This window comes from Erinaceus europaeus, chromosome 20 (assembly GCF_950295315.1).
Source record: "Erinaceus europaeus chromosome 20, mEriEur2.1, whole genome shotgun sequence".
NCBI lineage: Eukaryota > Metazoa > Chordata > Mammalia > Eulipotyphla > Erinaceidae > Erinaceus > Erinaceus europaeus.
The window spans coordinates 55,869,232-55,885,635 of NC_080181.1; the positions used below are offsets into that span (position 1 = coordinate 55,869,232).

General features: G+C 47.3%; 1 protein-coding gene and 1 long non-coding RNA gene across 6 annotated transcripts in view; one reads left to right on the forward strand and one right to left on the reverse strand.

Moving 5' to 3' along the window:
• The window catches only part of LOC132534878 (uncharacterized), a 54,278-nt gene that overhangs the window by 31,223 nt on the left and 6,651 nt on the right, over window positions 1-16,404 (forward strand). For 2 of the 3 annotated variants that reach the window (XR_009546625.1, XR_009546626.1), the window contains exon 2: window positions 2,450-2,719. This is a non-coding gene — a long non-coding RNA (uncharacterized LOC132534878). Of the gene's footprint in view, window positions 1-1,978; window positions 2,100-2,449; window positions 2,720-16,404 lie in introns of those variants that run through there. The other variant, XR_009546624.1, reaches the window with a different exon arrangement.
• LOC103116654 (AP-3 complex subunit sigma-2) overlaps window positions 831-16,404 on the reverse strand; it is a 47,879-nt gene continuing 32,305 nt past the window's right edge. For all 3 annotated transcript variants that reach the window (XM_060179433.1, XM_060179429.1, XM_060179430.1), the window contains 2 exons: window positions 2,616-2,719; window positions 831-981 (listed from right to left, as the gene is read on the reverse strand). In XM_060179433.1, the coding sequence (XP_060035416.1) occupies window positions 853-981; window positions 2,616-2,719 (233 nt within the window). In that variant the 3' untranslated portion in view covers window positions 831-852. The remainder of the gene's footprint in view (window positions 982-2,615; window positions 2,720-16,404) is intronic.

Genomic DNA, 16,404 nt, shown 5'->3' on the forward strand with positions numbered 1-16,404 from the left:
CATCCATCCAGCCTGGCCCCAGTCTCCGAGCTCCAGGTGCTCAGGCTCCAAAAGCAAGCACAGGTGGCAGTGGGCTTCTTGCTGCGAGAAGGCCCCCAGTTACCACACAACAAGTGAACAGTTGCTTGAGGACAATGTGTTTGCAGCCTGGACAGGTGTTACTTGGAGACAGTCCACGTGCTGGCGGCGCTTCCTGTGCAGACCCACAGCCTCTCCCTTATGAGGGGCTGAAAAGTTCCAGAGTGTATGATTTGGATTGCAACCTGCACATAAGGCCCTGTGAGGACAGAGCTGGGATTTGTACTCTGCAGGAGAGCTTCATCAGAAAGAAGGATTATGCAAAAGGATTGTGGGTAGGGTAACCGAAGCAGTCAGCTGGTAGCTCTGCTTGTCATTCATGCCCCCAATCCAAAGCATCAGTCCTTTCCTAGCTATGGCACCTCGCCAGCAAAAGCACATGTTGCGGGCCCTTAGCAGCCTCCTGGGCTACGCAGCCGAGTCAGCAGAGGTGCTGAGTGCTGGCAGAGGCCTCTCCACATGACCCCGGTCCCTGGATGGCTGCTAGGGGGTGTGTGCCGTGGGGGTGACAGGTGCAAGGGGATTGCATGTTGCCCTCGTGCTGAGGAGGCTGAGCCTCTCACATCTGCAGTGGCCACGTTTCAGAGACCGGCAAGACTGCACATGTGAGAACTAAGCACAGACTGTCAGAGGACACAGGAGTCCCTCCCCACGCAGTGACGGATTGGTCAGGGCCCAAGGCTTGACTCCTCTGAGGCTCAGAGTGGGTTCCGTGTCAGGATAGGCATGGCGTGGCTTGGGTGGAGGACTCCTGTTTGGTCCATTCTGCAACCCTCAGACAAACTGGGACAGGTTGGGGACCTTGATGTTGAGGTCGCCGATGTTGATGTTCCGGGGAATCTCAGGTAGATTGATGTTTTTTACAGCAGAAACAGCCCGGGCGGGGGCTGCTGAGAGACCCCCCTGAGGAGAGAGTAGAGGCGGGCATGAGATCAACCCTCAGTGTCGTCTGCTGCTGGCTTGGAACAAGTGAGAGGCCTAAAGAACATCCAAACTGAACCATGTGATGCAAATCTGGGTTCTCCCTCCACCTCCTCCCTCCCGGGGCACCAGCAGACCCACGTCTAGGTTAGCTGGGGACTAGGGCCCGGGGAGCCAGAGGCACTCTCCCAGAGGTGCGGGTTTCGTTGAAGGTGGTTTTCTGGACCCAGCACTCCACAGTGGCTGGCATACAACAGGCTCTCAGTAAGCGCTTGTGAAATCATCTGAGATGCTTAACCAAGTCACGTTCAGGATTGGGGGCATGCTCCAAGTTGTGAAACAAAATAAAATAAAACCTTCTCCTCCAGTGACTCTTATAGACAAGTGTAGTCACAGGGAAGTTCTCAAAAGGAAAAGGAACGTCACAGCCTCGGGGCAGCAGCTTGCCAGCTAATAACATGAGCTGGAGAAGAGCTGGCTCTGGAGATGTCATGTGGCCACAAGCTGGGGTGGGGTGGTCACAGACATGAAGGTCTGGCACCATGAGCTACAGGGCAAAGGAGTCTCTGCTAGCCTCATCCTCTACCCCCTGCCCCACCCCCACCCCTATGCCCCTGTGTGAAGAGAAGGGGCGTGGACCAAGGTTCTCTTGAAACCATTTCCTATCCACTAATTTCAGGATCCCATGCCAATTCCCCCCTTGTCTAGCACGTCTCTGCTTCCCCTGGTCTCCGACCCTTTGCCTCTGACTCACTCGCTCACTATTCCTGGAAGCCTCCCAGCCTGCCTTTCTAAAAGAACCACCATGGCCACAATAGCTGTGGTCTGGAAAAGCTTCCTCAGTGGGACTGGCAGTCCTCAGAGAGAAGAGATTGTGGTTTCGCAAGATGCAGTTCAGTTACACAAAGCAATAAAGCTCTTGAAGACACTCACGTAGATAAATAACGTAGATAAATAAGGAATTTGCTCTGCTATTTCTGCTGTGTGTGGTAGTGTGTGACTCTGGCCTCTGCACCCAGGGTTGGTTGACGGAGGTGACAGAGACTGAAAGTGATGCTGAGAAGCTGTAGCAGGTCCGGCACTTTGTGGGACAGGCCTTGGTGAGTGATTCCCAAACCAGCCCAGACTCTACTAGAGTTTTCTATAAGGCTATCTGGTACTAGGGAAGTTGCCAGCCCTGAGGTCTGAAAGACACCATGAAAAGTGACTGCTGGGAGAGCAGACAGACAGCACACACCACACGGTAGAATAGAAAACCACACTGGAGTCAGAGAAGGGGACTCTGGGCCTCTCTGGGGATGTGTTGCTTAAAAGGAGGAATTATAAACCACAGACAGAAGCTACAGACACCAGAAGCTGTTAGCCTTCCTCTGCCACCTGGCCTTTCCATCCACACTTTTGGCCTGAGAGTCTGAGAGTTTAAACTTCATCCTTACTGTTTATTTTTCAGGGATGGTCTGCGATTCAATGAGCTTTGATTGACTCCAAGAAGACAGAACATGGGCACAAAGCATTCCCAGGGGTCCACAGCAACACAAACCCACGCGTGCATTCATTCCTCCTCTGCCCCAGGTGTGTTCCAACCAGCCATGGTGGGAGTACAGCTGCGGACTCACCTCAGATTTCTCCAGCCTGTTCTGAGCTTCCATCTGAGCCACGATTTCATTCATGTTTGTTTCCAACACCATGCCACCCATGACCACCTCCTGCAGGATGAAGTGTACCTGCAGGGAAAGCAAAGACAGGAAGGATTAGCACACTGGAAGCGAGGGGGTGGCCCCAAGGAGACTGCTGGGCTTCCCTGCAGCAGCAGAGCGGGCAAGACGCCAAGTCCCGATCCTCCAGACCCCCAGGCCCCTGCCCTGCCTCCTCTCTGCCACCTCAGCACATCACAGCACAAATCTCTTTCATGAGTCACAGCGGAGAGGTGTCTGGCACACTTCTGAAGTCAGACCGCGTGTAAATGTTAGCTCGACTCCGTGTGTGCTGGGTGACTGTGGGCAGACTGTCCTCTCAGTGCTTCCACTCCCTCCCAAGCTCACGGTGGGGACTGAACGAGGTGAGGTAAAGTGCCCTGTCCCAGGCGCACCCACCCACATGGATCCATGGCTTTTGTTACCAATATGCCCGTCCTCAACACTGACTGGCATGGAGCTGGCCAACAAGCCCAACAGCCCCTATGCCAGCATGGGCCAGGTCCATTCTTCCAGGCTTGGGACCAGGTGGTGGCACACCTGGTTGAGTGCACATATTGCAACGCGCAAAGAGCCAGGTTCAAACCCCCAGTCCTCTTCTATATGAGGAGTTTCCTGAGTGGTGAAGCAAGGATGCAGGTCTCTCTCTCTCTCTCTCTTTCTCTCTCTCTCCCCTGCCCTCAATTTCTGGCTGTCTCTATCCAATAAATAAAGATAATTTAAAACCTACTGTCTTCCAGGCTCCTGATTCTATATCCTGCAGCCTGTACTGTCCTCACCCCAGGCCTGACGGGCGAGGTCAGAAACCGCCTCCAGCAGTCATGCTTCTCTGGGCATGAGGCTTTGCTTTTGGATTCAGGTCCCACCCAACCAGCAGTTCTTCCAATGAAGCCAAGTCCCAGTGTCCACAATGCTGAGATGGTAGTTGGGCTGACTGGACGGCTACCCACAGCAGCGGGCAAGTTGCCTTGGAAAGAAAGCCCTGGCAGGTCGCACTGGAGCTGTCCACTGGGTATACATGGTATACGGCACATCTCAAGTCCTACTGACAAAGCTGAAAAGGTAATCCAGGTTTAAATCAGGGTTTCCCAACCTCCCAGCAGTGACAACCAGACACATCTGTAGATGTGGTCAAGTGTCTCTTTGGGCGCACAATCCTCCCCATTGAGACCAACTGGCCTACAGGCTAGACTAGACTTAGGGGCTCGGGTCAGCTTCCTCTGACCACTGAGAGCTGTGGGGAGATGGTCTGCGCCCTGTGCATTTGTGACAGGTGACGTCCTCAGGCACACCCGGCTCCGGGCCAGTCCACAGGGCAATGAGGAAGTGCGGTGACAGGTACCAACCAGGCATTTCTTCTGACCCTAGGCTAGGAGTGCAATAAAACAGACATTCAAATACAAATATAGTTGCCGCCACTCAGCCTTACTAACCACTTTTCTGTCCACATCCTCCTATCTTATACAATATGAATTATTTCACTATCTCTACAAAAGCTATCATATTTGGATAATTTATAAAATGTTAAACAAGACTGGGCTGATGATTACTCCCCGGGGAATGCTTTTAGGCATGACTCTTTTGTATAAACACCATGGTATTTCGTCTCCCCTACCCTGGAAATCATTTTAGATCAGCACTTGGTGTAGAACTTTAGTAGTGGGGATGGTGTGGAACTAGCTATACCCTGTAATCTTATTATTATTCCTTTTTGCCTCCAGGGTTATTGCTGGGGGTCTGAGCCAGCACTATGAATCCACTGCTCCTGGTGGCCATTGTTTTAAAGAATTTTTAAAATATTTATTTATTACTTATTCTCTTCTGTTGTTCTTGTTGTTTTGTTTTTACTGTTGTTATGAGTGGTGTCGTTGTTGTTGGATAGGCCAGAGAAAAATGGAGACAGGAGGGGAAGAGAGAGAAGGGGAGAGAAAGAGAGACACCTGCAGACCTGCTTCACCGCCTGTGAAGCGACTCTCCTACAGGTGGGGAGCCGGGGGCTCGATCCTTGTTCCGGTCCTTGCACTTTGCACCATGTGTGCTTAACTAACCCGCTGCGCTACTGCCCGACTCCCCCCCCCCCCTTTTTTTGGATAGAACAGAGATAAGTTGACAGAGGAGGGGAAGATAGAGAGTGAGAAAGACAGATACCTGCTGACATGCTTCACTGCTTGTGAAGTGACCCCCTGCCACCACCTGCAGGTGGGAAACTGAAGGCATGAACTGGGATCCTTGTGTGGCTCTAATACTATGTGCACTTTGCCCAGTGTGCCAACACCCAACCCCCTACCATGTGATCTATTAAACCATTAATAGAATTTTTAATTTAAAAACTTGCTCTTGGGGGTTGGGCGGTAGCGCAGTGGGTTAAGCACATGTGGCACAAAGTGCAAGGACCAGCGTAAGGATCCCAGTTAGAGCCTCTGGCTCCCCACCTGCAGGGAAGTTGCTTCACAGGTGGTGAAGCAGGTCTGCAGGTGTCTGTCTTTCTCTCCCCCTCTCTGTCTTCCCCTCCTCTCTCCATTTCTCTCTGTCCTAACAATGATGACATCAATAACCACAACAATGTTAAACAACAAGGGCAACAAAAGGGAAAATAAATAAATAAATAAACATATATAAAAAATGAAAAGAGAGAGAGAGAAAAAGAGAGAGAGAGAGAAGGAGGAGGAGGAGGAGGAAGGGGAGGGGAAAAAAGGAGGGGGAGGAGGAAGACAGGCTAGGCCTGGGAGCTGGGAGCTCTGAGAGACCTGCAGAAACAGACTCTTGTGTATGTAAAGGACACACCCTCTGGGGCCAGACAGACAGATCGCTTTTGCAAAGCAGGAATATTCTTGGACCTGGAGTTGGGACTAAGTGAGAAAGCACACAAACAAGATCTATTTCCCTCCCAAATTGAAGTGAAGAAGACAGCCACCGCACTGTGGCAAAGCTCACAGACACCAATCTCCACTGACTGGATAAACTGACAGGTAAAACAATGTACCCAGAGCCCTAAGTCATGAGAATTGCAACTAGCCTGGACCAGAGCCTTGACTCCTGTCCAACACCCTCCCCTCCCCACCAAGACTCTGCAAATAGCTGGTTTCTGAAAAACTCACCTATTTAAAGATGAAAAAAGAAATAGACAGAAATGAAGGTAAATCTGTAGGTACAAAGGTACTGTTGAAAACACAGCAAGGAACAAGGAGGAAAATGAAAACAAAAGCAAGTAAATTGAACAAAATTTAAAAGGACTAGGATTACAGTTAAAGGAGACACAACATATGCATAAAAGGAAACTATAGCATGGAACAAAGTCCAGAGATTATAGAAGATATAATTCGAGATGTTTCTGAAATCAGTAAGATACAGTTCAGGATGTATGTACTGAGAGAGGATGCTACATCAAGTCAGTGTCAAGATGGACCTTTTAGGTAAAATATCTGGAATTCTGCAGCCAAATAGATGGAGTCACTTAAAAGAGGGACAGATCTTGAAAAATGTCACAATAATATCCAATGCTAGCAAAGAAAGACAACAATGAGATACCACTTCACTCCTGTGAGCATGTCATTGGGGCCAGGCAGTGGCACACCTGGTTAAGTGCTCACATTACAATGCACAAGGACCTGGGTTCAAGCCTTGTGTTTCCCCCCCCCCCGCAGGGGGAAAGCCTCACAAGTGGTGAAGCAAGGCTACAGGTATCTCTCTGTCTCTCTCCCTCTATCTTCCACTCCTGTCTCAATTTCTCTCTATCTCTATTCAATAACAAATAAATAAATAAAATATTAAAAAAGAAAAGAGAATGTCATGCAAAGGGTAGATAGCATAATGGTCATGCAAGCAGACTCTCATGCCTGAGACTCCAATGTCCCAGGTTCAATCCCCCGCACCACCATAAGCCAGAACTGAACAGTGCTCTGGTAAAAAAAAAGAAAAGAAAAGAAAAGAGAATGTCATATAGGTTGTAGGGAGAAAAGAACCTTCCTGCACTGCTGGTGGGAAAGTAAATGGGTCTAACCCCTATGGAGAGCAGGCTGGAATGCTCAGAGGGCTAGAAGTGGACCTACCCTATGACCCTGCAATTCCTCTCCTGGGGATATATCTTAAGGATACCCATCCAAAAAGATCTGTATATATCTATGTTCATAGCAGCATAATTTGTAGTAGCCAAAAAATGGGGGTCACCTCATAGGCGGTGAAGCAGGTCTGCAGGTGTCTATCTTTCTTTCCTCCTCTCTGTCTTCCCCTCCTCTCTCGATTTCTCTCTGTCCTAGCCAATAACAATAACAGCAATGGCAACAATAACAATAACAAGGGCAACAAAATGGGAAAAATGGCCTTTAGGAGCAATAGATTCATAGTGCAGGCACCAAGCCCTGGCAATAACCCTGGAGGCAAAAAAAAAAAAAATATATTCAGTCATTGTAATTTTTACTGTGACTTCCCCCAATGTCCAAGTTCATCACCATTTGCTAAAAGTAATGCTTATGAGCCACCAAACTTAAAACGAAAAAAAATATCTGTCTCGCATGAGACAGTTTCACATAACGGAGAGAACACGAGAGAAAGAGAAGTCAGAGTATATGTGGTTGTGGGAATTAAGCCAGGAGTCTCAAGCATCCAAGGCCTGTACTCCACCAGTTGAGCTATTTGTTTTCTAGCTGTCATCAAGCTTAATTTTTTTTTTTTGAAACAGTGATTTATAAGACAGTTGTCATCACACGGGTATAATCTCTGATCTTCCTGTGGTAGACATGCAACAAAACCTTTTTTGCTAATGACAGACCAATGCCATTTTTCTTGCTTCAAATTCGCCTATGATGCTCTAATGAAGCGGAAGAACTCACACTCCTGTGAGGCAGTAAAGATGGAATCCTTATAGATATTTAGGACCCTCCACTTTAGTCCCTCACAGCTATGTACGTTTGTGTGGCTGGAATATTGCACAGGATCAGTTTCAACACTCCAGGGTTGAGTGTCTCACTTTTCCCATTTCAGAGGAGAAGAGAGATACCACAGCACTGGAGGCTGCCCCAGGGAAATGCCACTCCCACGTGGTGCTAGAACTTGAACCCCGGGCTGTGCAGAGGGCAGGCATGCACCCTACCAGGCAATTTGACAGTTAGTTTGTCCAGACCTAGCTCAATTTTGTTTACTTTTCGAAGTAACTTGCCATTCCAAAGCCTTCGTCTTAATTTTCATAGACCACTTCTCTTTGCTCACTCATGGTTGACCTGCACATCACCACCTAAGTTACATAATTACAGGGCAGGGGCGATAGCATAATCATTATGCAAAAATGCTCTCATGCTTGAGGCACCAAAGGTCTTACGTATAACCCCCCCCCACACACACACACACACACACACACACACTACCCTAAGCCAGAGCTGAGCAGGGCTCAGGGTTAAAATACTACTACTACTACTACTACTACTACTACTACTACTACTACTACTAATAATAATAATAATAATAATAATAAGTTGAAATACATCACAACTGGTTTGGTAAACACGATGACTCACAGGGCAAGGTCACTAGGGTGAGTACTCAGGGAGCAGTTTGCCAACTGTTCCACAATCATTCCATAAGTCAGCAAAGACCTCTACCACCAGCATGAAGTGGAACATGTGAGGTGGGATTCTCTTCTTTTTCCCTTCCTTCCTTCCTTCATTTTTTTTCCTTTTGAAGATGTATTTATTAATATATATTTTTAAAATTTTTATTTATAAAAAGGAAACACTGACAAAAGCCATAGGATAACAGGGGTACAACTCCACACAATTCCCACCACCAGAACTCCATATCCCATCCCCTCTCCTGGTAGCTTTCCTATTCTTTATCCTTCTGGAAGTATGGACCCAAGGACATTAAAGAAGAGGCAGAGAAAGAGGGGGAGAGAGAGAGAGGCCAGAGAACTGCTTAGCTCTGGTATAAGATGGTGCCAGGGACTGAACCTATATATAGCTTCCAAGTTGTCTGAGTTGGTGCTCTGATAGGCTGAACTGTTCCCTTGGCCTGAGATCATTTATTCTGAGTGAAGATAGAGGGAACTTGAGGAAGCTGGAGGCTGCCAAGCATGGATGTAGGGAGAAGGCAGCCAGGAATCAATACTGAATAGATGTACCTAGGAAACTAGACTGAGTCAGGTCAAAAGAAAGGGTAAAAAGTCACAAATAGTTCAGTTGAATTAAGTGGAGCTGTCTGATGGACTGATAGAGATGCCAGTGGAAATGTGGGCAAGTACCTGAGAGGACACTGAGAGTTATAATCCCCAGTGGCAAGGGAAGATGGGGGTGGCAGAGTGGGGAGTATGTGGAAGGATGAGCCACTGTAGAAGAAAAAAAGCAAAGTGGCCTGGGAGGTGGCACAATGGGTAGAGCATATTCCTTACATGCAGGAGGATCCAAGTCTGGTCCCCAGCACCACATATGACAGAGGGGTCTCTGGTGTCTTTCTCTTTCATGAAAAGTAAATAAAGTGCATCTTAAAAAAAAAAAAGGAGAAGAAAAGATAAAGCTTCTAATAGTCCTAAGGACAGTCTGAATATGCACAGAATAAACATGAACCATCAAATAATAGCAGTTGACAACTTCTTGCTATTTCAGCATACATATTAAAAACATGGCAGCACCGTTTGCTTCAACAATGATGTTAAAGATTTCTTCATTTGTGGCAAGTGCAATGGAGTCATCACAGCCAGGAACTTTCACTGAACATAAAGATTGTGCTGACCCAGGAAGTCCAGTTTCTCTGGATGTAAGGGAAATAAACACGAGTGAGAAAACACTCTGGAGGATGAAACTGCTACACGTAAATCGCCGGGTGGGAACACAGTTTCCCAGATCAAGCTACATAGATGTATGGCCCCATTTTAATGAGTACACGTAGTTGTTTATTATCTTCTTTTAAAAAATTTTCTCGGGAGTCGGGCTGTAGCGCAGCAGGTTAAGCGCAGGTGGCGCAAAGCACAAGGACCGGCATAAGGATCCCGGTTTGAACCCTGGCTCCCCACCTGCAGGGGAGTCGCTTCACAGGCGGTGAAGCAGATCTGCAGGTGTCTATCTTTCTCTCTGTCCTATCCAATAACGACAACAACAATAATAACTACAACAATAAAACAACAAGGGCAACAAAAGGGAATAAATAAAATAAATATTTAAAAAATTAAAAAAAATTTTTCTCTTGGGATTTTTCAAAACTGCTAACAAGTAGGCATGATTACCAGAATCAAAATGTCTTCTGTGGCTGGGGAACCAGCTCAAGCCGGCAGAGAGCAGGCCATGTCTGCCTGAGGCTTGCCCCCCCCCACACACACACACACACACTGAGGGCACTGGAGTGGGGCCTTGGCTTCTCTCATTCTCTCCTTCACTTAAACCTTCTCAAGGGGGCAGAGGGAAAAATAAAAACAAAACAAAATGAAATAAACCAATCTTCAAATTTTTGTTCTTATTCCTTTGGAGATAATCTGACATTCCATGATGCCCCTGGCTCTCCTTTCTTCCTATCTCCCCTGCCCTCAAGGCACTGGCTTCTACAACTGGATCCATCTAACAGCCAATCTGGTCCCAACACTATTTTCAACTCACGGAATCTAACGGTTCGAGACCTTTCCCATCTCATGTCCTATAGGAAACACAAAAGTCCTGATCAGGGTAAGCACCAGGAAATCTGTGCCCGGGCTCCCCAGAAGCTTTCCAGTGGCCCCAGTTTACTAGCGGGCAAACAGGAAGGACAGATCTGATGAAAGCAGGGGAGTCTACAGTGCTCAGGTACAACTCTGGAGTTCCTCTTCTGTTCTCAAGAGCTTGACTGGGAGGTTCTGATCCAACATGGGCTTGGCCTACAGTTCCACACAGAATGAGGAAAGTAAGAGTAGGAGGTGTCAGGTATTAAGTGACACTTTAGCCTGCTGGGACTTCTTGACGGAACTAAGCACCTCCCCAAACAGGAACAAGGGCCTGGAGTGCTGAAGCTCTGCTGAGATACTGCGAGACTCAGAGCCGCCCTCCCAGCAACTGAGAGGCTGCACCCCCAGGGCCTGCGTGGGGAACTGGCAAGGACTCTCTTCCTGATGGTTCTACTGAGGAGTCTGATTCAGTGCACTGTCATCTTTCTTTCTTCCTCTTGACCATCATTTTCCTTGAGGGCAGGTCTATGTCACAGTCACCTCTGGGTCCCCAGTGCATCTGACCCTGGGCCATCTTTCAGCCCGTTGCTGAAGCAAATGCGTCCCTATCCCTGGCCGCTCCAGAGCTGTGTCCCTGAGGAGCACCCTGTCCTCGCAGTGACACTTTGATTTCCACCATAGGCACTGCCACTCGTGACACGAGGCTCGCAGCCACTGAACCTACTTTAAGGTGTACACATGAGTGTCGATGTGCCAACAAGAAAGAGGAGAAGCGGTCATCACTCTGCCACGTGCACTGCCAGGGAGTGAACTCTGCCTGCTGGGCTTGAGCAGCCAACACTTGTCCGACTGCACTACCTTCCAGGTCACCGTGTTTGCTTGTTTGTAGCTAGGATATCATATGTGAAAAGCATGCACACTCTGCCACATTTTAATCCATATTTATTTGTAGTGATTAACTCTGTATCCTGGGTGGTTTAATGTGCTTCTCAGTGCCAGGATTCAGGGCTTGTTCACTGGCAAAGCCTGTGGCTCTTCAAAGTCAGGGACATGTGAACCAGAGGAGCCTCTTGTTCTTTTAGCTGTGTTTATCAATTTTTAAAAAATATTTATTTATTTATCCCCTTTTGTTGCCCTGGTTGTTTTATTATTGTAGTTATTATTGATGTCGTTGTTGTTGGATAGGACAGAGAGAGATGGAGAGAGGAGGGGAAGACAGAAAGGGGGAAAGAAAGACAGATACCTGCAGACCTGCTTCACCACCTGTGAAGCGACTCCCCTGCAGGTGGGGAGCCGGGGGTTCGAACCGGGATCCTTACGCCAGTCCTTGAGCTTTGCGCCACCTGCGCTTACACCACTGCGCTACAGCCCATCTCCCGTTTATCAAGTTTTTATGCCTTCTTCCTTTTTTCTATTTCTTTCTTCTATGGAAAACGTAGGAACTAGAAACGAACACTGGGTCAGGTGACTCACAGGCCATTTCCTCTTCCCTAACAGTGCTGTATCCACTGGAAGTTCCCCCCTGCCCAAAAAGAGCATCGCACCCTGTAGCATCCCAGGAGTATCTCTTCCTTCCTACTCTAGGAGCCCTTTCCTAGGAATTCCTGAGACCAGCCAGGCTAAGAAAGGGTAGAGGATGTCACCAGCTCTGTGTGGAGGAAGAAGGCACAAAAACGCTGTCTGGAAACCTGGTGCACAGGCCACCTCCTCTCGTAGCCCTGCTTTCATTCCAAAGTGCACTGTTTAATCAGTGCTTTCAACAGGGCTAGGCTGCCTTTGCCAGCTGACTCAAAGACTCTGCATGCAGTGGACAATAGGCGGCACACAAAAAAGTACCAGGAGTGCCTAGCTCCGCACAGACATTCACTTTCCTCCCAGGGACGTGAAACAGCACACCAAAAAGTCCAACGTCAGCTCACTGTTAAATTAAGAAAAAAGATTTGCTTACTTATTATGAAAAACAAATAGACAAGAGCCCTGCTCAGAACTGGCATAAGGTGGTGCTGAGGTGGGAACCTGGAGCTTCTGGGGCCTCAGGCATGCAAGTCCTGTGCTCTAACAGGCTGAACTAGCTCACCACTAAATCATCTTGATGAAAACCTTCAGATGTGTCCTACACATTCCTATGGCTTCTACATCAGAATATTCTGTTTCTTTTTTTTTTTTCCTAATATTTTTGATAGAACAGAGAGAAATTGAGAGAGGATGGGGAGATACAGAGAGGGACAGAAAGAGAGACATAGGCAGACCAGCTTCACTGCTTGTGAAGCTTCCTCCAGCAGGTGGGGAGTGGGGCCTCAAACCTGGATCCTTGTGTGGGTCCTGGCTCTTAGTACTATGTGTGTTTAACCAGGTGCGCCACTGCCTGCCCCCATCAGAATATTCAGAATAATTTTCACCTTTTCTTTGCTACTCATTGTTAATGTTGATTTGTGAGTTTCTTTTCCTACTTAGTTTTAGGGAGAGAAAGATAGAGAAATGGCAAGAGAGTAAATCACCATACCACCACACTTGGAATTCTTGCTACTTCCATATGATGCTGAGGACTAAACACAGGGCACCAAGTACCTGCAGAAGGTGCTCTACTGAGGAACTACCTCCCAGGCCCTGGAACTGGGCATCAGACGAGGTAGCTAGTTTAAGGGCCACAGACCATGGAAACCTGTATGCTGGCTTTAAACATTAAAACCACTCTCTAGCACAAGATGTTTCTGAAGGCATGTGAAGGCATGAGGGGGCAGAAGACAGAAGAGCTGATCTCCCTCCTCACACTCACCCCAGGCACAAGCAGAGTTATGGCAACCAAATTTTTTTAACTTGGAGTCTGGCACATACATTTTCACTCAGATAGAGAGACAGAGAGAAGAAAGAGAGACACCTTAGCACTGGAGCTTGCTCTGGTGTCCAATAGCATCTCCTCTTTTTTTTTTTTTTAATGTTTATTTATTTATTTATTCTCTTTTGTTGCCCTTGTTGTTTTATTGTTGTAGTTATTATTATTGCTGTTATTGATGTCGTTGTTGGATAGGACAGAGAGAAATGGAGAGAGGAGGGGAAGACAGAGAGGGGGAGAGAAAGACAGACACCTGCAGACCTGCTTTATCACTTGTGAAGCGACTCCCCTGCAGGTGGGGAGCTGGGGGCTCGAAACGGGATCCTTACTCTGGTCCTTGCGCTTTGTGCCACGTGCCTGAATCTGCTGCGCTACCACCAGACTCTCCCCAATAGCACCTCCTATGTGGTGCTGGGGTTAGAACTTGGGTCACACACGTCGAAAGCACATGCCCTACCTGATGAACTATCTCTCTGGCCCAAAAGCTTTATTAACAAGAGAGAAAGAAAGAGAACCAAAACATCATTCTGACATATGCGGTGCTGGGAACTGAACTTTAGGATCTCATGTTTGTAAGTTCTGTGTTCTACCACTATACCACTTCCTGTGCCGTGAGAATTCATAACTGAATTCATAATTCAAACGAGAGAGTTGGATTTGTGTAGGCTAATGTCTCCATGTTATCCCACTGTACCCACTACATAGGTCTCATGTTAGGTTCAAGACATTCATTTTTACTGAATGAATGTGACCTGTAATAATGGCTATTTTAAAATATGCTTAACAGTAGAATACTCAGAGCTGTCCGGAAGAAAAGAAGATAAAATGTGGACCCTGCCCTCAAAGGGTTTAGAATCAAGTAAGAAAGATAAAGCCTGCGCTGAATTTGCTATCATAAAAGGGAAGCCGTGATAAGTACCATGCCTCAAGTACAAAATGCTATGAAAGTTCAGATGAGGATGAGAAAGAAGCCAGGTGGAGGGAACTGCAAGTTTCCTGGCAACTCATTTACTAGTCTTCATGCTCTGCTAATAGTTCTCCTGCTTTAATGAAAGGACCGACCTTTACTGACTTTTGAGGGTGTGTAGTGACTGCTGTGAAGTATACACACTGCATATTATCGCCTCTTTATTAAAAAAAAAAAAAAGGATTATTATTATGAGTCAGAGTGCTCTGTGGAGACAGCTTGAAAAAATATTCTAGCAGGACTTTCTCTTTCTGGTCCATTGCTTCATTCCCCCACCTATTTGCAAGAGTGACCCCAGGTGTTGAGCTCAGTATGGGGAGAGGACAGGGTCCAGGTCTGGGCCCCTTGAATGCCAATCTCTCTCTAGATGGTCATCTGCTAACAAAACATGACTGGCATCCATTTCTGTCCATGTTGAGGACGCTGATGAGGAGAGGGTGCTGGGGTGGGAGCAAGGTGGAGGGGTAGGCTCCGCCCTAGGAGCCTACAATCTGAAATCTGCCTGCCCTCACTACTGTGTGGTTCTTCTGTTTCAAGACCTCAGTTCTTTCATTTGAAAGAGGGAGAGAGTAAAGTTCTCACCAGGCAGACCTATTCTAAAGGCACAAAAAAAGAGTTGGGAGATAGCTTGCCGGGTATAGTACAAGTATTGTGGTGCATGAGGCTCTGGGTTTGAGCCACACGGTACACAGGAACACCATGGTTGGGGGAATGTTCCATGGATCATAGAGTGTTGCTGTGATCCTTCTCTTGCTTTAAAAAAATAAAGAATGGAAATTTGCCTGTGGAGGTGGCTATGTCATGTTGTGCATGCATGAGGCCTGGAGTTCATAAAAATAAATATACAGTGGTCCGGGAGGTGGTGCAGTGGATAAAAGCATTGGATCCTCAACCATGAGGTCTTGAGTTCGATCCCCAGAAGCACATGTACCAGAGTGATGTCTGGTTCTTTCTCTCCTCCTATCTTTCTCAGAAATAAATAAATAAATAAATAAATTATTTAAAAAAATATATATATATATATGTAAAAATAATGATGCAGGGGGCTGGGTGGTAGTTTACTAAGTAAAGTACACATGGCACGAAGCACAAGGACTGGCGTAAGGATCCCAGTTTGAGCTCCCAACTCAAAGTGAAGCAGGGCTGCAGGTGTCTGTCTTTCTCTCCCCTTCTCTGTCTTCCTCTACTCTCTCAATTTCTCTCTGTCCTATCCAACAAGAGCAACAACAACAACAACAACCTCCAGGAGCAGTGGATTTGTAGTACAGGCACCAAGTCCCAGCGGATCAGCCTGGAGGCAAAATAATAATGATGATGGTGATGATGATGATGATGCAATCAGAGGATATGCAGAAAATACATGTGAGCATTGGTGTAGCTCACCAAGCTAGCACACGTCTGGCATGTGTGTTAGTGCTTGGAGAATTCTAGTTAAGGCAGTGATCCTAATCAAAGCCCTTTTGTTCACGCTGTTTCCTGATGTGAGACTTCCTTATTGGCTCTGGAGACAGAACAGATCTTTCATCTCAGTGATGAGAGCTCACCACTGTTCCTTCAGCCCTGTCTATCACGGAATAGCAAGAGCTGTCTGACACCCCTGTGTATATTGAGCACTGAGCACAGAGCCCTTCCCCGGCCCTCCTGTGCCCCTGGAACAGCAGAGGTCGTTCAGTCAGAGTCTTCCTCCCAGGAAAGGCAAAGGTGAACGAGCCCTACCCTGCAACAAGCACACGTAGATTATAACTCTAAATGTCAAAAGCCTAGTTAGAACCCAAAAGATCTCTGGCCAAAGGTGTCTCCCACTGGGCAGGGTGTGTGCCTGGCTATGTGCAAGGCCCAGGTGTGAGCCCTAGCACCAGAGGATGCTTCCGTGCCCCCCACCCACAAAAAAGCAGCCCAGAGAAGTGAAACTATCCATGTATGAGGTCCTGAATTCTGGGGGGTGGGCAATTTTTTTCCCAATCTTTATTTATTTTGGATAGCACAAGGACCAATGTAAGGATCCCGGTTCAAGCCTCCGGCTTCCCACCTGCAGGGGAGTCGCTTCATAGGCGGTGAAGCAGGTCTGCAGTTGTCTATCTTTCTCTCCCCCTCTGTCTTCCCCTTCTCTCTCCATATCTCTCTATCCTATCCAACAATGACGACATCAACGACAACAACAACAATAAAAAACCAACAAGGGCAACAAAAGGGAAAATAAATAAATATAAAAGAGAGAGAAAGACAGAGAGAGAGAGAGATACCTGAAGCACTACTTCACTCTACCTTTAAGTGAGGACAGGGATTTTTGAAC